This window comes from Lytechinus variegatus, chromosome 11, assembly GCF_018143015.1.
Source record: "Lytechinus variegatus isolate NC3 chromosome 11, Lvar_3.0, whole genome shotgun sequence".
NCBI lineage: Eukaryota > Metazoa > Echinodermata > Echinoidea > Temnopleuroida > Toxopneustidae > Lytechinus > Lytechinus variegatus.
Window position 1 is genome coordinate 21,478,680 of NC_054750.1, and position 16,648 is coordinate 21,495,327.

Genomic DNA, 16,648 nt, shown 5'->3' on the forward strand with positions numbered 1-16,648 from the left:
TGCAAGCGAAAATTCTGATTTGATTATTCTCTTAGGCTTGTTTTTATTTACTTCGTCTTTTCATTTACACAGCCATATATGCATGCAATATCATTACACATGTATCTGGTCCCGCATCGAGTCTCGTTGTATAAAATATGGAGTAATGCACAAATATCTTGTTGAGCATAAATTGCATTGCAAATTAATTGCACCTTACCCAACATTTTACCCATACACATAGTACACGCCCACTACCTCTATCTGTCCCTCACGTGACACAAACACACACATCCATACTCTAGACTTACCCTCTATTGTTTTCATTGTTATACCAGGTAGCTACAGGGTCAGAAGAAGACATTTCGTTTCTGCTTTGCATCCAAGTACCTGATTAAAGTGATTTTTCATAATATTTAGATTAGAAAATATCTTTCTGATACCTTAAAATAGTATGAGCATAAGGGGCAGTAGTCAAAGTTGATGGCAAGTCTGTACATAAAGAGCGAACGCTTGTTGTATATTTTGTCCGTTTTTGAAAGCCCCTGCAACCCACAATCAAGCCTATTTCAACTGATGCACGATGTTGACCGGAAAAAAATAATTTTCCACATACTCAGATCATTTTAAGCAGTGACATGTATGTCAGTAAGAGTCAGCGTCACTAATATTTTAAATCAGACATCGATAATTATGTAACTTTAACAACTCGGCACAAGCTCACAATAATAATATGGTCCAGCGAAGTTATTATATACTCTACTGCAGCTGAAACTTGTTATCATAAATACTCCGGCTGTATAGCTGAGCCGCCATTAGGTTCTAAAGCATTCAAGGAATAAATCTTGGAGTTCACCAGCTGCCTAACCCTACAGGGAGAGAATGCTACAAGGGAGGGTGCTACAAGGGTAGGGTACTACAAGGGTAGGATGCTACAAGGGGAGGGTGCTACATAGGGAGGGTGCTACAAGGGGAGGATGCTGCAAGGGGAGGGTGCTACATAGGGAGTGTGCTACAAGGGTAGGATGCTACAAGGGGAGGATGCTACATAGGGAATAGGGAGGGTGCTACAAGGTGAGAATGCTACAAGGGGAGGGTGCTACAAACGTACGACGCAACAAGGGTAGGGTGCTACAGGGTAAGATGCTACAAGGGGAGGGTGCTGCAAGGGTAAGATGCTACAAGGTGAGAATGCTACAAGGGGAGGGTGCTACAAACGTACGATGCTACAAGGGTAGGGTGCTACAGGGGAAGGATGCTACAAGGGGAGGGTGCTGCAAAGGTACGATGCAACAAGGGGAGGGTGCTTAAGGATATAATGCTACAAGGGTAGGATGGTACATAGGGAGGGTGCCACAAGGGTAGGATGCTACAAGGGGAGGGTGCTACAAGGGTACGTTGCTACAAGGGTAGGGTGCTACAGGGGGAAGATGCTACAAGGGGAGGGTGCTACAAGGGTAGGATGCTACAAGGGTAGGGTGCTACAAGGGGAGGGTGCTACAAGGGTAGGGTGCTACAAGGGTAGGATGCTACAAGGGGAGGATGCTACATAGGGAGGGTGCTACAATAGGAGGATGCTACAAGGGGAGGGTGCTTAAGGGTAGTATGCTACAAGGGTAGGGTGCTACATAGGGAGGTGCTACAAGGGTAGGGTGTTACAATTTGAGAATGCAACAAGGGGAGGGAGCTACAAACGTACGACGCTACAAGGGTAGGGTGCTACAGGGGAAGGATGCTACAAGGGGAGGGAGCTACAAACGTACGACGCTACAAGGGTAGGGTGCTACAGGGGAAGGATGCTACAAGGGGAGGGTGCTGCAAGGGTAAGATGCTACAAGGGGAGGGTGCTGCAAGGGTGCGATGCAACAAGGGGAGGGTGCTTAAGGATATAATGCTACAAGGGTAGGATGCTACATAGGGAGGATGCCACAAGGGTAGGATGCTACAAGGGGAGGGTGCTACAAGGGTACGATGCTACAAGGGGAGGGTGCTACAGGGAGAGGATGCTACAAGGGAGGGTGCTACAAGGGTAGGGTACTACAAGGGTAGGATGCTACAAGGGGAGGGTGCTACATAGGGAGGGTGCTACAAGGGGAGGATGCTGCAAGGGGAGGGTGCTACATAGGGAGTGTGCTACAAGGGTAGGATGCTACAAGGGGAGGATGCTACATAGGGAATAGGGAGGGTGCTACAAGGTGAGAATGCTACAAGGGGAGGGTGCTACAAACGTACGACGCAACAAGGGTAGGGTGCTACAGGGTAAGATGCTACAAGGGGAGGGTGCTGCAAGGGTAAGATGCTACAAGGTGAGAATGCTACAAGAAGAGGGTGCTACAAACGTACGATGCTACAAGGGTAGGGTGCTACAGGGGAAGGATGCTACAAGGGGAGGGTGCTGCAAAGGTACGATGCTACAAGGGGAGGGTGCTTAAGGATATAATGCTACAAGGGTAGGATGGTACATAGGGAGGTTGCCACAAGGGTAGGATGCTACAAGGGGAGGGTGCTACAAGGGTACGTTGCTACAAGGGTAGGGTGCTACAGGGGGAAGATGCTACAAGGGGAGGGTGCTACAAGGGTAGGATGCTACAAGGGTAGGGTGCTACAAGGGAAGGGTGCTACAAGGGTAGGGTGCTACAAGGGGAGGATGCTACATAGGGAGGGTGCTACAATAGGAGGATGCTACAAGGGGAGGGTGCTTAAGGGTAGTATGCTACAAGGGTAGGGTGCTACATAGGGAGGTGCTACAAGGGTAGGGTGTTACAATTTGAGAATGCAACAAGGGGAGGGAGCTACAAACGTACGACGCTACAAGGGTAGGGTGCTACAGGGGAAGGATGCTACAAGGGGAGGGTGCTGCAAGGGTAAGATGCTACAAGGGGAGGGTGCTGCAAGGGTGCGATGCAACAAGGGGAGGGTGCTTAAGGATATAATGCTACAAGGGTAGGATGCTACATAGGGAGGGTGCCACAAGGGTAGGATGCTACAAGGGGAGGGTGCTACAAGGGTACGATGCTACAAGGGGAGGGTGCTACAAGGGTACGATGCTACAAGGGTAGGGTGCTAATGGGGAGGATGCTACAAGGGGAGGGTGCTACAATGGTACGATGCTACAAGGGTAGGGTTCTACAGGGGAAGATGCTAGAAGGGGAGGGTGCTACAAGGGGTAGGCCTACAGGGGGAAGATGCTACAAGGGGAGGGTTCTACAAGGGTACGATGCTACAAGGGTAGGATGCTACATAGGGAGGGTGCCACAAGGGTAGGATGCTACAAGGGGAGGGTGCTACAAGGGTACGATGCTACAAGGGTAGGGTGCTACAGAGGGAGGATGCTACGAGGGGAGGGTGCTACAAGGGGAGGGTGCTACATGGGTACGATACTACAAGGGTAGGGTTCTACAGGGGGAAGATGCTACAAGGGGAGGGTGCTACAAGGGTAGGGTGCTACAGGGGGAAGATGCTACAAGGGGAGGGTTCTACAAGGGTACGATGCTACAAGGGTAGGATGCTACATAGGGAGGGTGCCACAAGGGTAGGATGCTACAAGGGGAGGGTGCTACAAGGGTACGATGCTACAAGGGTAGGGTGCTACAGAGGGAGGATGCTACGAGGGGAGGGTTCTACAAGGGTACGATGCTACAAGGGGAGGGTGCTACAAGCGTAGGATGCTACAAGGGTAGGGTGCTACAGGGAGAGGGTGCTACAAGGGAGGGTGCTAGAAGGGTACGGGTGGGCCGCGCCCCTGAACGATACTGTAACATACATCAATCAAAATATGCCGCAATTCCATGATAATATGGAATATGGGAGGGTGCTACAAGGTAGGATGCTACAAGGGGAGGATGCTACAAGGGGCGGGTGCTACAAGGGTAGGATGCTAGAAGGGTAAGGTGTACATAGGGAGGGTGCTACAGGGAGAGGGTGCTACAAGGGAGGGTGCTACAAGGGTAGGGTACTACAAGGGTAGGATGCTACAAGGGGAGGGTGCTACATAGGGAGGGTGCTACAAGGGGAGGATGCCTTCAAGGGGAGGGTGCTACATAGGGAGTGTGCTACAAGGGTAGGATGCTACAAGGGGAGGATGCTACATAGGGAGGGTGCTACAATGGGAGGATGCTACAAGGGGAGGGTGCTACAAGGGTAGGATGCTACAAGGGGAGGGTGCTACATAGGGAGGGTGCTACAAGGGGAGGATGCCTTCAAGGGAGGGTGCTACATAGGGAGTGTGCTACAAGGGTAGGATGCTACAAGGGGAGGATGCTACATAGGGAGGGTGCTACAATGGGAGGATGCTACAAGGGGAGGGTGCTTAAGGGTAGGATGCTTCAAGGAGAGGATGCTACAAGGGGAGGGTGCTTAAGGGTAGTATGCTACAAGGGTAGGGTGCTACACAGGGAGGTGCTACAAGGGTAGGGTGCTACAAGGTGAGAATGCTACAAGGGGAGGGTGCTACAAACGTACGACGCTACAAGGGGAGGGTGCTACAATGGTACGATGCTACAAGGGTAGGGTTCTACAGGGGGAAGATGCTAGAAGGGGAGGGTGCTACAAGGGTAGGGTGCTACAGGGGGAAGATGCTACAAGGGGAGGGTTCTACAAGGGTACGATGCTACAAGGGTAGGATGCTACATAGGGAGGGTGCCACAAGGGTAGGATGCTACAAGGGGAGGGTGCTACAAGGGTACGATGCTACAAGGGTAGGGTGCTACAGAGGGAGGATGCTACGAGGGGAGGGTGCTACAAGGGGAGGGTGCTACATGGGTACGATACTACAAGGGTAGGGTTCTACAGGGGTAGGATGCTACAAGGGTAGGGTGTACCAAGGGTAGGATGCTACAAGGGGAGGGTGCTACATAGGGAGGGTGCTACAAGGGGAGGATGCCTTCAAGGGGAGGGTGCTACATAGGGAGTGTGCTACAAGGGTAGGATGCTACAAGGGGAGGATGCTACATAGGGAGGGTGCTACAATGGGAGGATGCTACAAGGGGAGGGTGCTTAAGGGTAGGATGCTTCAAGGAGAGGATGCTACAAGGGGAGGGTGCTTAAGGGTAGTATGCTACAAGGGTAGGGTGCTACACAGGGAGGTGCTACAAGGGTAGGGTGCTACAAGGTGAGAATGCTACAAGGGGAGGGTGCTACAAACGTACGACGCTACAAGGGTATGGTGCTACAGGGGAAGGATGCTACAAGGGGAGGGTGCTGCAAGGGTAAGATGCTACAAGGGGAGGGTGCTGCAAAGGTAAGATGCTACAAGGTGAGAATGCTACAAGGGGAGGGTGCTACAAACGTACGACGCTACAAGGGTAGGGTGCTACAGGGGAAGGATGCTACATAGGGAGGGTGCTACAAAGGGAGGGTGCTACAATGATACGATGCAACAAGGATAGGGTGCTACAAGGGTAGGGTACAACAGGGGGAGGATGCTACAAGGGTAGGATGCTACAAGGGGAGGGTGCTACAAGGGGAGGGTGCTACAAGGGGAGGATGCTACAAGGAGAGGGTGCTTAAGGGTAGGATGCTACAAGGGGAGGGTGCTTAAGGGTAGTATGCAACAAGGGTAGGGTGCTACAAGGAGAGGATGCTACAAGGGGAGGGTGCTGCAAGGGTATGATGCTACAAGGGTAGGGTGCTACAGGGGGAGGATGCTACAAGGGGCGGGTGCTACAAGGGTAGGATGCTACAAGGGTAAGGTGTACATAGGGAGGGTGCTACAGGGAGAGGGTGCTACAAGGGAGGGTGCTACAAGGGTAGGCTACTACAAGGGTAGGATGTTACAAGGGGAGGGTGCTACATAGGGAGGGTGCTACAAGGGGAGGATGCTGCAAGGGGAGGGTGCTACAAAGGGAGTGTGCTACAAGGTAGGATGCTACAAGGGGAGGATGCTACATAGGGAGGGTGCTACAATGGGAGGATGCTACAAGGGGAGGGTGCTGAAGGGTAGGATGCTTCAAAGGGAGGATGCTACAAGGGGAGAGTGCTTAAGGGTAGTATGCTACAAGGGTAGGGTGCTACATAGGAAGGTGCTACAAGGGTAGGGTGCTACAAGGTGAAAATGCTACAAGGGGAGGGTGCTACAAACGTACGACGCAACAAGGGTAGGGTGCTACAGGGTAAGATGCTACAAGGGGAGGGTGCTGCAAGGGTAAGATGCTACAAGGCGGGAATGCTACAAGGGGAGGGTGCTACAAACGTACGATGCTACAAGGGTAGGGTGCTACAGGGGAAGGATGCTACAAGGGGAGGGTGCTGCAAAGGTACGATGCAACAAGGGGAGGGTGCTTAAGGATATAATGCTACAAGGGTAGGATGGTACATAGGGAGGGTGCCACAAGGGTAGGATGCTACAAGGGGAGGGTGCTACAAGGGTACGTTGCTACAAGGGTAGGGTGCTACAGGGGGAAGATGCTACAAGGGGAGGGTGCTAGAAGGGTAGGATGCTACAAGGGTAGGTTGCTACAAGGGGAGGGTGCTACAAGGGTAGGGTGCTACAGGGGTAGGATGCTACAAGGGGAGGATGCTACATAGGGAGGGTGCTACAATAGGAGGATGCTACAAGGGGAGGGTGCTTAAGGGTAGGATGCTTCAAGGGGAGGATGCTACAAGGGGAGGGTGCTTAAGGGTAGTATGCTACAAGGGTAGGGTGCTACATAGGGAGGTGCTACAAGGGTAGGGTGCTACAATTTGAGAATGCAACAAGGGGAGGGAGCTACAAACGTACGACGCTACAAGGGTAGGGTGCTACAGGGGAAGGATGCTACAAGGGGAGGGTGCTGCAAGGGTACGATGCAACAAGGGGAGGGTGCTTAAGGATATAATGCTACAAGGGTAGGATGCTACATAGGGAGGGTGCCACAAGGGTAGGATGCTACAAGGGGAGGGTGCTACAAGGGTACGATGCTACAAGGGTAGGGTGCTACAGGGGAGGATGCTACAAGGGAGGGTGCTACAATGGTACGATGCTACAAGGGTAGGGTTCTACAGGGGGGAAGATGCTAGAAGGGGAGGGTGCTACAAGGGTAGGATGCTACATAGGGAGGTTTCCACAAGGGTAGGATGCTACAAGGGGAGGGTGCTACAAGGGTACGATGCTACAAGGGTAGGGTTCTACAGGGGGAAGATGCTACAAGGGGAGGGTTCTACAAGGGTACGATGCTACAAGGGTAGGGTGCTACAGGGGGAGGATGCTACAAGGGGAGTGTGCTACAAGCGTAGGATGCTACAAGGGTAGGGTGCTACATGGGGAGGGTGCTACAGGGAGAGGGTGCTACAAGGGAGGGTGCTAGAAGGGTACGGGTGGGCCGCGCCCCTGAACGATACTGTAACATACATGAATCAAAATATGCCGCAATTCCATGATAATATGGACCCTCGTATGGAACTCATTTCTCAGTAACTACCATCCTAAGTTAATGACCATAGTAACAGAGCTCAGCAGGCAATCACAATCGTGATTTCCATGCTAGTTACGACAAAATTACCATAGCTTTCCGAAATGACTTCCGGGAATATCACCTTTATCATCTGGAGGAAAAAGTTTAAAAAGTGAGCTTTGAATTTACCGGCAATGGAATAGATGATGATTACTGAAGCAACCGAAAGAATGACCAGTATCTTTCTCTGGGATAGGTGACCTCTTATCAATCGGCAATTATAGGCAGCATAAGATTGATCCATCGTACTTCGTGCAATGTTGGAGTCTGTCGAATGAAGATTTGATTCTGTCAAATGAAATGATAATGAAATATAACATTCGTAAATTCACAGAGAGCCTTGCTGTTTGAATAAGGATTGATATGATTTTTATTGAGGAGTTTGTTTTGTTGTATCTTTCGGTTGTCAAGATTTTATTCATTATTTCATGTTTATCTGTCATACACTAATACTACTATTTCATATTTTATTATATGAATGTGCTGTGTGTATACTGATGTGAGTGTGTTTTGAATATGTCAGAGTGCTCTTCCTCTCCAGGAATAATACTGATTTTACTCATATTGAATCATACATTGAGCAAGAAAATATTGATTACTTAAACCCTGATAACAATTTTTCACGGGTTGTCCCTCCCGGGCTACAACTCAGAACTCCAATCAAGTCTCACAAAGCAGATCGCATCCTGAAGGAAGCCAGTATGGCTCTTACTAAGGAACGAATCAGCCAAACTAGGTTCAAACTACACACTACCAGCCGTGACATCCGAGAATCAGAAGAGAGTCTCAGCCAAACACTGAGGCCAGAAGACTTGAGAAAGATAGATGGATTCAACCGAGCTACGTCCCAACACGTATTCGAGATGACAAAGAAGAAACAAATAAAGAAATTCAACAGGCTGAAACCACCAACTCCTACTCCTAGCCGATTCCATCCATCAACTAAGCAAACTGTGATCAATCTCACTAACCGGAAACTTGATGATGACGAACGCTCTGTTCTTCAAGTCGGCCTCAACTTTGCTGTACCTCCAAAGAAAATTCCTTTTTCGGGGGTAGTTCAGCAGGTGGAACCAAGCCTACATTTCTTAGACAGAACTGATGCCGACAACATTAGATTACTGGTTACCCAGGCTCTTTCCAAGACACAACCACCAAAGCCTATAACCCAAGAACAACAAGCTGCCGTCAAGAAACTGAAGAATGACAAGGAAATTCACATTTTGCAAGATGACAAGGGGAACGCGACAGTCATCATGAGCAAGGATGAATACGACAGCTAGATCTCTGACCTACTTAGTACTCCCACCTACAAGAAAATTACTAGGGACCCGACAGCAGCAACAGAGAGGAAACTCAATCCGAAGCTACTCACTCTTCACAAGGCTGAAATCCTACCACAAAAATTGCATATCAATCTTAGGTCATCTTCAACTTGCCCGATCTTCTTTGGCCAGCCGAAAATCCACAAGGAAGGGAACCTACTTTGACCAATCGTTTCTACTAGAGGGTCACCGACTTACAATGTAGCTCGTCACCTTGCAACAATCCTACAACCACTGGTGGGGAAAACAGAGCATCATGTCATGAATTCCTCCCACTTTATCAGCAAGCTCAAAGAGGCCTCCATCACTCCTGAAGACAGACTGGTCAGCTTTGATGTAGAGTCACTGTTCACCGGCATCCAGTCCGAGAAGCATGTGACCTCATATAAAAGAAACTCCAAGAGGACTCCTCCCTAGCAGACCGCACCTCCATGTCACCCGACCAAATCCACGACCTACTGCTTACATGTCTTGAGTCTGCTTACTTCCAATGGTGAGGCAGCTACTACAAGCAACAGGAGGGGACAGCCATGGGATCACCCCTTTCATCTATAGTTGCCAACCTATACATGGAAGAATTCGAGTCAACAGCCATTCGATCATCGCCTCTCCTACCCAAGATCTGGCTCAGATATGTATATGATACATTCGTCATTTGGCAACATGGTAGACACAGCTTAGAAGATTGTCTTCATCTCAATTCTCAACACCCGAAAATCACCTTCACGATGGAGAAGGAAAAGAATAGCTCCATACCTTTCCTGGATGTCCTCGTTACACGTGAACCCAACATCCACCTCTCGCACCAAGTATACCGCAAACCAACACATACTGACAGGTATCTTCACTTCGTTCCACCACCCGTCTATCCTACAGTCTGTTCCAAGAACATTGGTCAAGAGGGCACACTCTATCAGCGATGACAACCACCTGCAACGGGAACTGGATCACATCAAGTCGACACTCGTAACTATAAACGGTTATCCTCCACACAAGATCAAGACCAAACCGACCTCATCTCGTCCGAAGGAGCCCAACAAAGCTACGGTTGTCTTGCCCTACCTAGGTCCCACTTCCCACAAACTTCACAGCATATTCAGAGCAGCCAAGATTGAAGTGAGACACCGATCTTCCAAGTTTTCAAGTGGATCTTCATTCCTGATGACGACCTCAATCAAGAAAGAATAACAGACAGTCCCTTTCAGGACTACATACATGGTGTTTACCGTAAACTCTTTCAATAAAATTTTTATCTATTTAACAATTCATCAAGATATTGATAAATGTAAAAATAACAAACATAATGTGAATGTTACAAAAAGAGATTTAGCATGTTATGTTTAGTATATGCTTCATTTTAATTCTAGAAGTCCATACAGAAATTTCTTATTACTCAACTTGATTATGAATTTTCTATTTAAGATTTTAGTGAAACGTTGATACATAATAATAAAGCATTTTTGTTAAATTCAGAGGGATACATTTTTTATCACAGCGACAGACATGATCGAAGAAGAGGTCGTGTTGCTCTGCTCATTCATAACTCATTCAATGTCAAAATAAGATTCGATGTATGTTTATTAAATTTTGTTTGCGAATCCCTTTTTGATAGAAATAGTATTGCAAAATAGGAAGATATAAATAAGCTTCTAAATAATTCACAGTACGGTTTTAGTTCAAATCACTCATGTGAGCTTGTACTTATTGTCCTTAATGGTTAATATCCTTAATAATGTGGCTAACAATCTACATTCACTTGGTATTTTTTTTCGATTTAAGTAAAGCCATTTTTTTCGATTTAAGTAAAGCCTTTGTATCATCACAATATTTTACTTAGTAAACTAGCTCATTTTGGTATTCGTAGCATTTCACTTGAATGGTTTAAGAATTATTTATCTGATCGTTTTCATTACATTGTTTATAATCATGCTGTTTTGCATCATGAGAGGGTCCACTGTGGAGTCCCCTAGGGCCCTACACTGGGCCCGCTCTTTTTCTGGATATGTATCAATGATTTATTAATATTTCTCACTTTTATCTCCTTGTGTTTTTTTGCCGAAGATACAAAAATAGTTGCTTCCAATTGTGCTTTTGATTTTCTCGTTAATAATACAAATAAAGAATTAAGATCATTCACTGGTTCAATGCTATTGAATTAGTAATCAATTATGGTTAGATAATTGTAATGTATATATAAGTAAAGGACATATAAAACGTGATATTTCTGATGTTAAATGATCTCCTTTTAAATTTTTCCAAAACAATTATGTTTCTTGGAATAACTTCAGATGATACACTTTCCTACAACAGCCACCGTTCTAAAGTAACTGATAAAATCTCACAAAATGTTGGAATTCGTTTTAATCTTCGCAATTTTTTTGCCTCAGAAGGAGTTATTTATTATACCCTATACCCTAATCTATCTCCAATATAGTAATACTATGTGGGCGAATGCTGGATTAACAAAATTGGAATCCCTTCATAAATTGCAAAAGAAAGTTTTAAGAATCTGTACCAACTCCCCTTTTACAGCTCCTTCACGACCTTACAATCTCAATACCCTTAATGTATACGATTTTCATAAATTTCAGATAGCATCTGTGATGTTTCGTACTTAACATAATTCCTTCTAATATATCCCGTACGTTTTTTTTTATAAATAATTCCTTTCATTCCTAACCGGTGTGTTGGCTCAGTTGGTAGAGCGTCCGTCTCACAACCGGGAGGTCGGGGGTTCAAACCCCGGCCGCGTCAGACCAAAAGACGTTAAAAGATGGGAGTTGTTGCTACCCTGTTTGGCGTTCAACGATTAAAGGGATAGAGCCTCGTCGATATGGCGCTGCACAGTGGCTGCCGGGCCCACGATCAATTGGGCAAAGCAAATTTTCGGAGTATTTCATTTCATGTCTATTTTGAACTTTCATAAATTTCAGATAGCATCTGTGATGTTTCGTACTTAACATAATTCCTTCTTTCATGTCTATTTTGAACAATAAATTATAGATTTTCATTTTCATTTCATTGTCAAAATATTCGCTCAAGTAATAGATTTCATTATCCCAAGGTTAAAACGCAAATTCTCCTAAATTCAGTAAAGCATTATGGCCCACGCATTTAGAATAATCTCCCCGCTGGAATCAAGTACACAACAACAATTACGTCATTTAAATATAAGTTAAAAAGAATGTATATAATAATTTGTTTTATTTGTCCTTGCCGAAATCTCATACATTTACCGCCCCACATTCCTGGATGTTTGCTGATGTTGTTTGTTGATGCTGTGTATGCATTTGTTTTCATTCAATGTTATACAGTGTGTCTCAAAAATAACGAAACCGAGATTTATTGATGATTTATCATAACTTTATCACAAATACAATAGACAAATGACCTATCATTGTAAAGCTTAGAATCTCATCATTCATTTGAAATTACTTAGATTTTTTCCTTTTCACGCATGAGTGAGCAAACACCATTTGAAGAGGGGATACCAAAAAGTAATTTGGCGGGCTGTATCTGGGTTTCATCATGACGAAAATCTCGCGTTTGAGAGCTGTATACCCCATTTTTCCTTATCATCAAATCTCTTCTCCCAGTAATACAAATCCTATTGCCCTCAAGCATGAAATTTAAGTATAGAAACACCTGTTTCTTGACCTCGGTCCGAAGATAATTCACCCCAGCATCTACGGTCACAGCAGGGGGCCACACACGATGGATTGCAATGTGTTCCGGCGAGCGCATGGAGTTCCATGTATACACGCGTTGATAGAAAGTTTTTCTTCCTTTCTTTCTTTCTTTCCTTCCTTCCTTCCTTCCTTCCTTCTTTCTTTCTTTCTTTCTCTCTCTCTCTCTTCCTTCCTTTCTTTCTTTCTTTCTTTCTCTCTTTTTCTTCTTTCTTTCTTTCTTTCTTTCTTCTTCCTTCCTTCCTTCTTTCTTTCTTTTTCTTCCTTTCTTTCTTTCTTTCCTTCTTTCTCTCTGTCTGGCTGTCTAATTTTTTTCTTTCTAGACTTATTTTTCTTCATCCACCCCCTTTCTACACCTCTAAAGAACGTGCATTTGCCAATCATATCTGTAGTGAGGCCTATAAATGTCCTTTTCTCAAAGTTGAGGTGTAGGCCTATACATAGATAATACGTTTGCGATTAAAAAAATAGTTACAGGCATAGTTTGTATTTAAATTATGAATAAGACTTTGGGGTAAAAAAAATAATGATTTCATATTTTTGTGCATATCAGCAGCATGATTATTATACTTTGTATGTTGGTATGCCATTCTATTTTTCGAACGTTAAGACTGTATCATTGCGCGAGTGAACCCATTTTCTTGCTGGACGGACAGAAACTATGCATGCATCGCGGTCCTTGCATGCTAAGCATACCGTAATTTTTATTCGCTTACTTTCCTTATTTCAAGGTCGATTTTCTTCGTTCGAAATTGAAAATGGACTAGTATTGGATGTCTGAATGTAATATGCCTTTGAAAACGTGATTAATATCGAATACAATAATTTCATTCCGAAGATCCTTCTACAGGCAGACAAGTCTTACGTAATAGCACAGCTGTTGTTTATCATTTCGTCCTTGGCTCAACGCTCATTTAGCTGGCCCGTGGTGGTGAAATCGAGACAAGGGGATTACCTGGCCAAGATGGGTTTATCGGGGTTGGAAAAGTTGTTTGAGATATTCCAAACACAAATCGGGGTATGAAACCGCAGTTTGCAGTCCGAAGTGAGGTCGAGAATCAAACGGGAAATGTTCGTAATGTAGGGAAAACCACATTTCCAAAAAGTTTAATATCTGCTCTTTAATTTGATACCTCAATTGCAGAAAATGGTCAAGAAATAAAAAAGTTCCGGTTATTTGAAATAAGGCTTGAATTTCAATAATTTCATAAAATGAAGAGGTTTTACAAGTTCGCGTTAAAACTCACTCGACACTCCGTTTTGTTGACGATCAGCTCTGCATCATCGATAAATCTCGGTTTCGTTTTATGTGGGACGCACTGTATGTTTGATTTAATTCAATGTACTGGGAACTACTGCCTACAAGTTTTTATAAACGTGTCTGTAGTTTCCATTTTTCTGATATTATTCATTTCATTCTTGTATATATTGTATGTATACAGGGGCGGAGTCAGGTTTCGCCAATGGGGGGGGGGGGGGGGGGGGGGTGGCGAAAATTGTTCCCATCCATATATTCCCCGATCGGCCGCTCAAAGTTAATTTGTGTTTGTTTCATTGAAGGGGGTAGTCATAACAGTCACTTCTTAGCATTATTATTATTATTTATTTTTTTCGGGGGGAAATTTCATATATTTTGTCCCCAAAATTGAACGTTCTGATAAATGTTTGTGATCCTCAACAAGAATCGTATGTAAGTAGATAATTACTGCTAGCGCGAAGCGCGAGAATTTTTTAAATATACGCCTACATTCGGGCCTATTCAAAAAGAGATCTGTTAAGGACCTTTTGCAGTTTCCCATAAAGACATATATACTTCAATAACTCCATACATCTACTTGATTTGCTAGTTCAGCCCTCTGGACTGCCATACCCGAAAAGAACTCCCAAGGATTTAAAAGCGCGAGCGCGCCCTCTCCCGTTCAGGCTTACTACCCATGATCACCGCGCAATTAGCGTCCATCTTCCTCTTTTGCTTTCGGCAAGCCACCTGTCAAGACGTGCTCAGATAAGTCTCCTAAGAGCTCAAATCTTTTTTGAGCTTTGGTATATTATTTTTGCTTATCTGTTGTGCATTCTCCCTTTTAATTCAATCTTTCCGTTTGTGTGTAAGATTGTGTTCAGAATTTACGCCTGGCGCGACTTTTTAGCGTGTTTTTGGTGACACTTAAATTGTTTTTCTAACGTTTGAGTTCTCGTCGCGCCGCATCGCTAGCGCGTTCGCGAGGCACCGGGCTTGGCCTGCCTACGTGGCAGCAAGCCTTCACCACCTGTCATGGTTATTGTTCTTCACGTTCAAAGCGTGGTGGCTTTTGGTGCCGTTTTTGATTAAATTCTAGACAGCCTTTACACTTTGTTGTCGAGGGTGTTATTGTTATTTCTTTTTGCAGGTTGGGATCTCCAACTCTGTTCCTTCCTTGCTTTCTGGAATTGATTTATTAATTTTCGATTGATTATTGATTGATTGATTAATTCTTCAATTCTCTTTCCTTTCTGTTCTGAATAAATTTCTTGATTGATATTTTATTCACAGGCGGATCTTAAAGCTCAATTCCTTTTCCTTCTGTTCTGAATAAATTTCTTGATTGATATTTTATTCACAGGCGGATCTTAAAGCTCAATTCCTTTTCCTTTCTGTTCTGAATAAAATTCTTGATTGATATTTTATTCACAGGCGGATCTTAAAGCTCAATTCCTTTTCCTTTCTGTTCTGAATAAAATTCTTGATTAATATTTTATTCACAGACGCTTCGGGGATTGTTTAATTCGGCTTACGCAATTATACCTTGATTGATTGGTTATTCAATCCCCCCCAAAATTTCTTTTTGAGGATTTACTGTGTCGTTCTTCCTCTTGGAATCGTTACTAGAGACGTTCCTCCTTCCTCCTGTTCTGAATTTCTTTACCTTTCCACAGGAGGTTACATTTTTCCTCTTGGAAATTATCGTAAAATTTCTCTTATCTGGAATTGTTTGTCTCTCAATCCCTTTTCTTCCTGCTCTGAAATTCTTGTTTTTGTGTTTCTTCGCAGGTGGAAACTTCGTTCTCTTCTGAACTTGCATTCATTTTTGAATTTTTGTTTCGAATTTTTCCTTCGGGCACAAAAAAAAAAAAGAGAATATAGTAGGGGAACCTTGTAGGAGTTTCTTTTTTCAAAGTCTCCGACCTCCTTTCTATTTTCTTACAGGCAGATACCTAAACTATTCTTAGGTTCTTCTTCCTCCCTACCCCTCCCCTCTTGATTTGTTCTGTTTGCTCAAACAAATTCCTTATAGGAGGAGGGGAAAGACCACTTCGGTCGCCACTTTTAAAGATAAATTCCAGTATTGGTAACGATCTCAAAATGACTTTTTACAGAATCTAATATAATGACCACCCAAGTGTCTGTTTGTATGAATAAAAAATATGTGCCAAAGGATTCTTGAAGAAATTGTGTAATTGCTGAGAAATAAGCAGAATAAGCGCGGATTCGGTCACTTCCGTCGGGTCTTTATTCCAGCAATAATAATACACTGTCCCACGTGTGCCTATCTGTGTTGGTGATTTTCAGTGTGAACATTTTTCAGCGTAGATTTCAAGATTTCACAAAGTTCAGTTTATGTAACTGTACCAGATCTAGATCCTCGATGATATACTGACAATTAGGCCTGGTTTACAGACTTTCCTCATGAAATCAGTGTTTACTGCAACTACTGGAATTTCTCTTTAATCTAAGCCGGATCTTTGTAAAAAAAAAAAGAAAAATTCTTTTTTTTCTTTTTTCAGGGTAGAGAGAGGTACCGATGAATGGGACTAACACAGCCCCAGAGGTCCTGGTGCCCTCCACGGGGACCGTCCCGATTGCAAGTTTACAGAAGTCGGCCGCCTCCAGGCGAGTAGGAGGGACGCCGCGGTGAGCGCCCGGCGGCGGTGAGTATGAGGGTGCGTCGATCAGCATTCCGAATTTGCGGTCGGATGCTAAGAGAAGGAAGGCCGAGACTGTGGTGCCACGGTCTCGGACAAAGAAAAAAGTGGTAGCCAAGGCTTCCAAGCCTAAACTAGGTCCTGCCGCCGCAGCACCCATAGGGCTATGCGACCCACCGGCTACCGGGTCACCAGAAGTCCGGAGGGAGAGTGCGGTTCTCTCCCCCCGGCACAGGTCAGGATCTCTGCCGTATAAGTCGTCCTCCGTTGACAGCATCGGGAGAGATCGCCCAGCCCCTGACCGCGAGAGGCGTCACACATCAGACTG

The 16,648-nt window shown here is 45.0% G+C and overlaps 1 protein-coding gene across 1 annotated transcript in view; it reads right to left on the bottom strand.

Annotated features, from left to right (window-relative positions):
* Positions 1-16,648, bottom strand: part of LOC121423786 — a 31,675-nt gene that overhangs the window by 1,597 nt on the left and 13,430 nt on the right. The window contains exons 2-3 of the mRNA XM_041619274.1: positions 7,539-7,697; positions 291-369 (exon numbers count right to left, since the gene is read on the bottom strand). Coding sequence (XP_041475208.1) covers positions 291-369; positions 7,539-7,697 — 238 coding nt within the window. The remainder of the gene's footprint in view (positions 1-290; positions 370-7,538; positions 7,698-16,648) is intronic.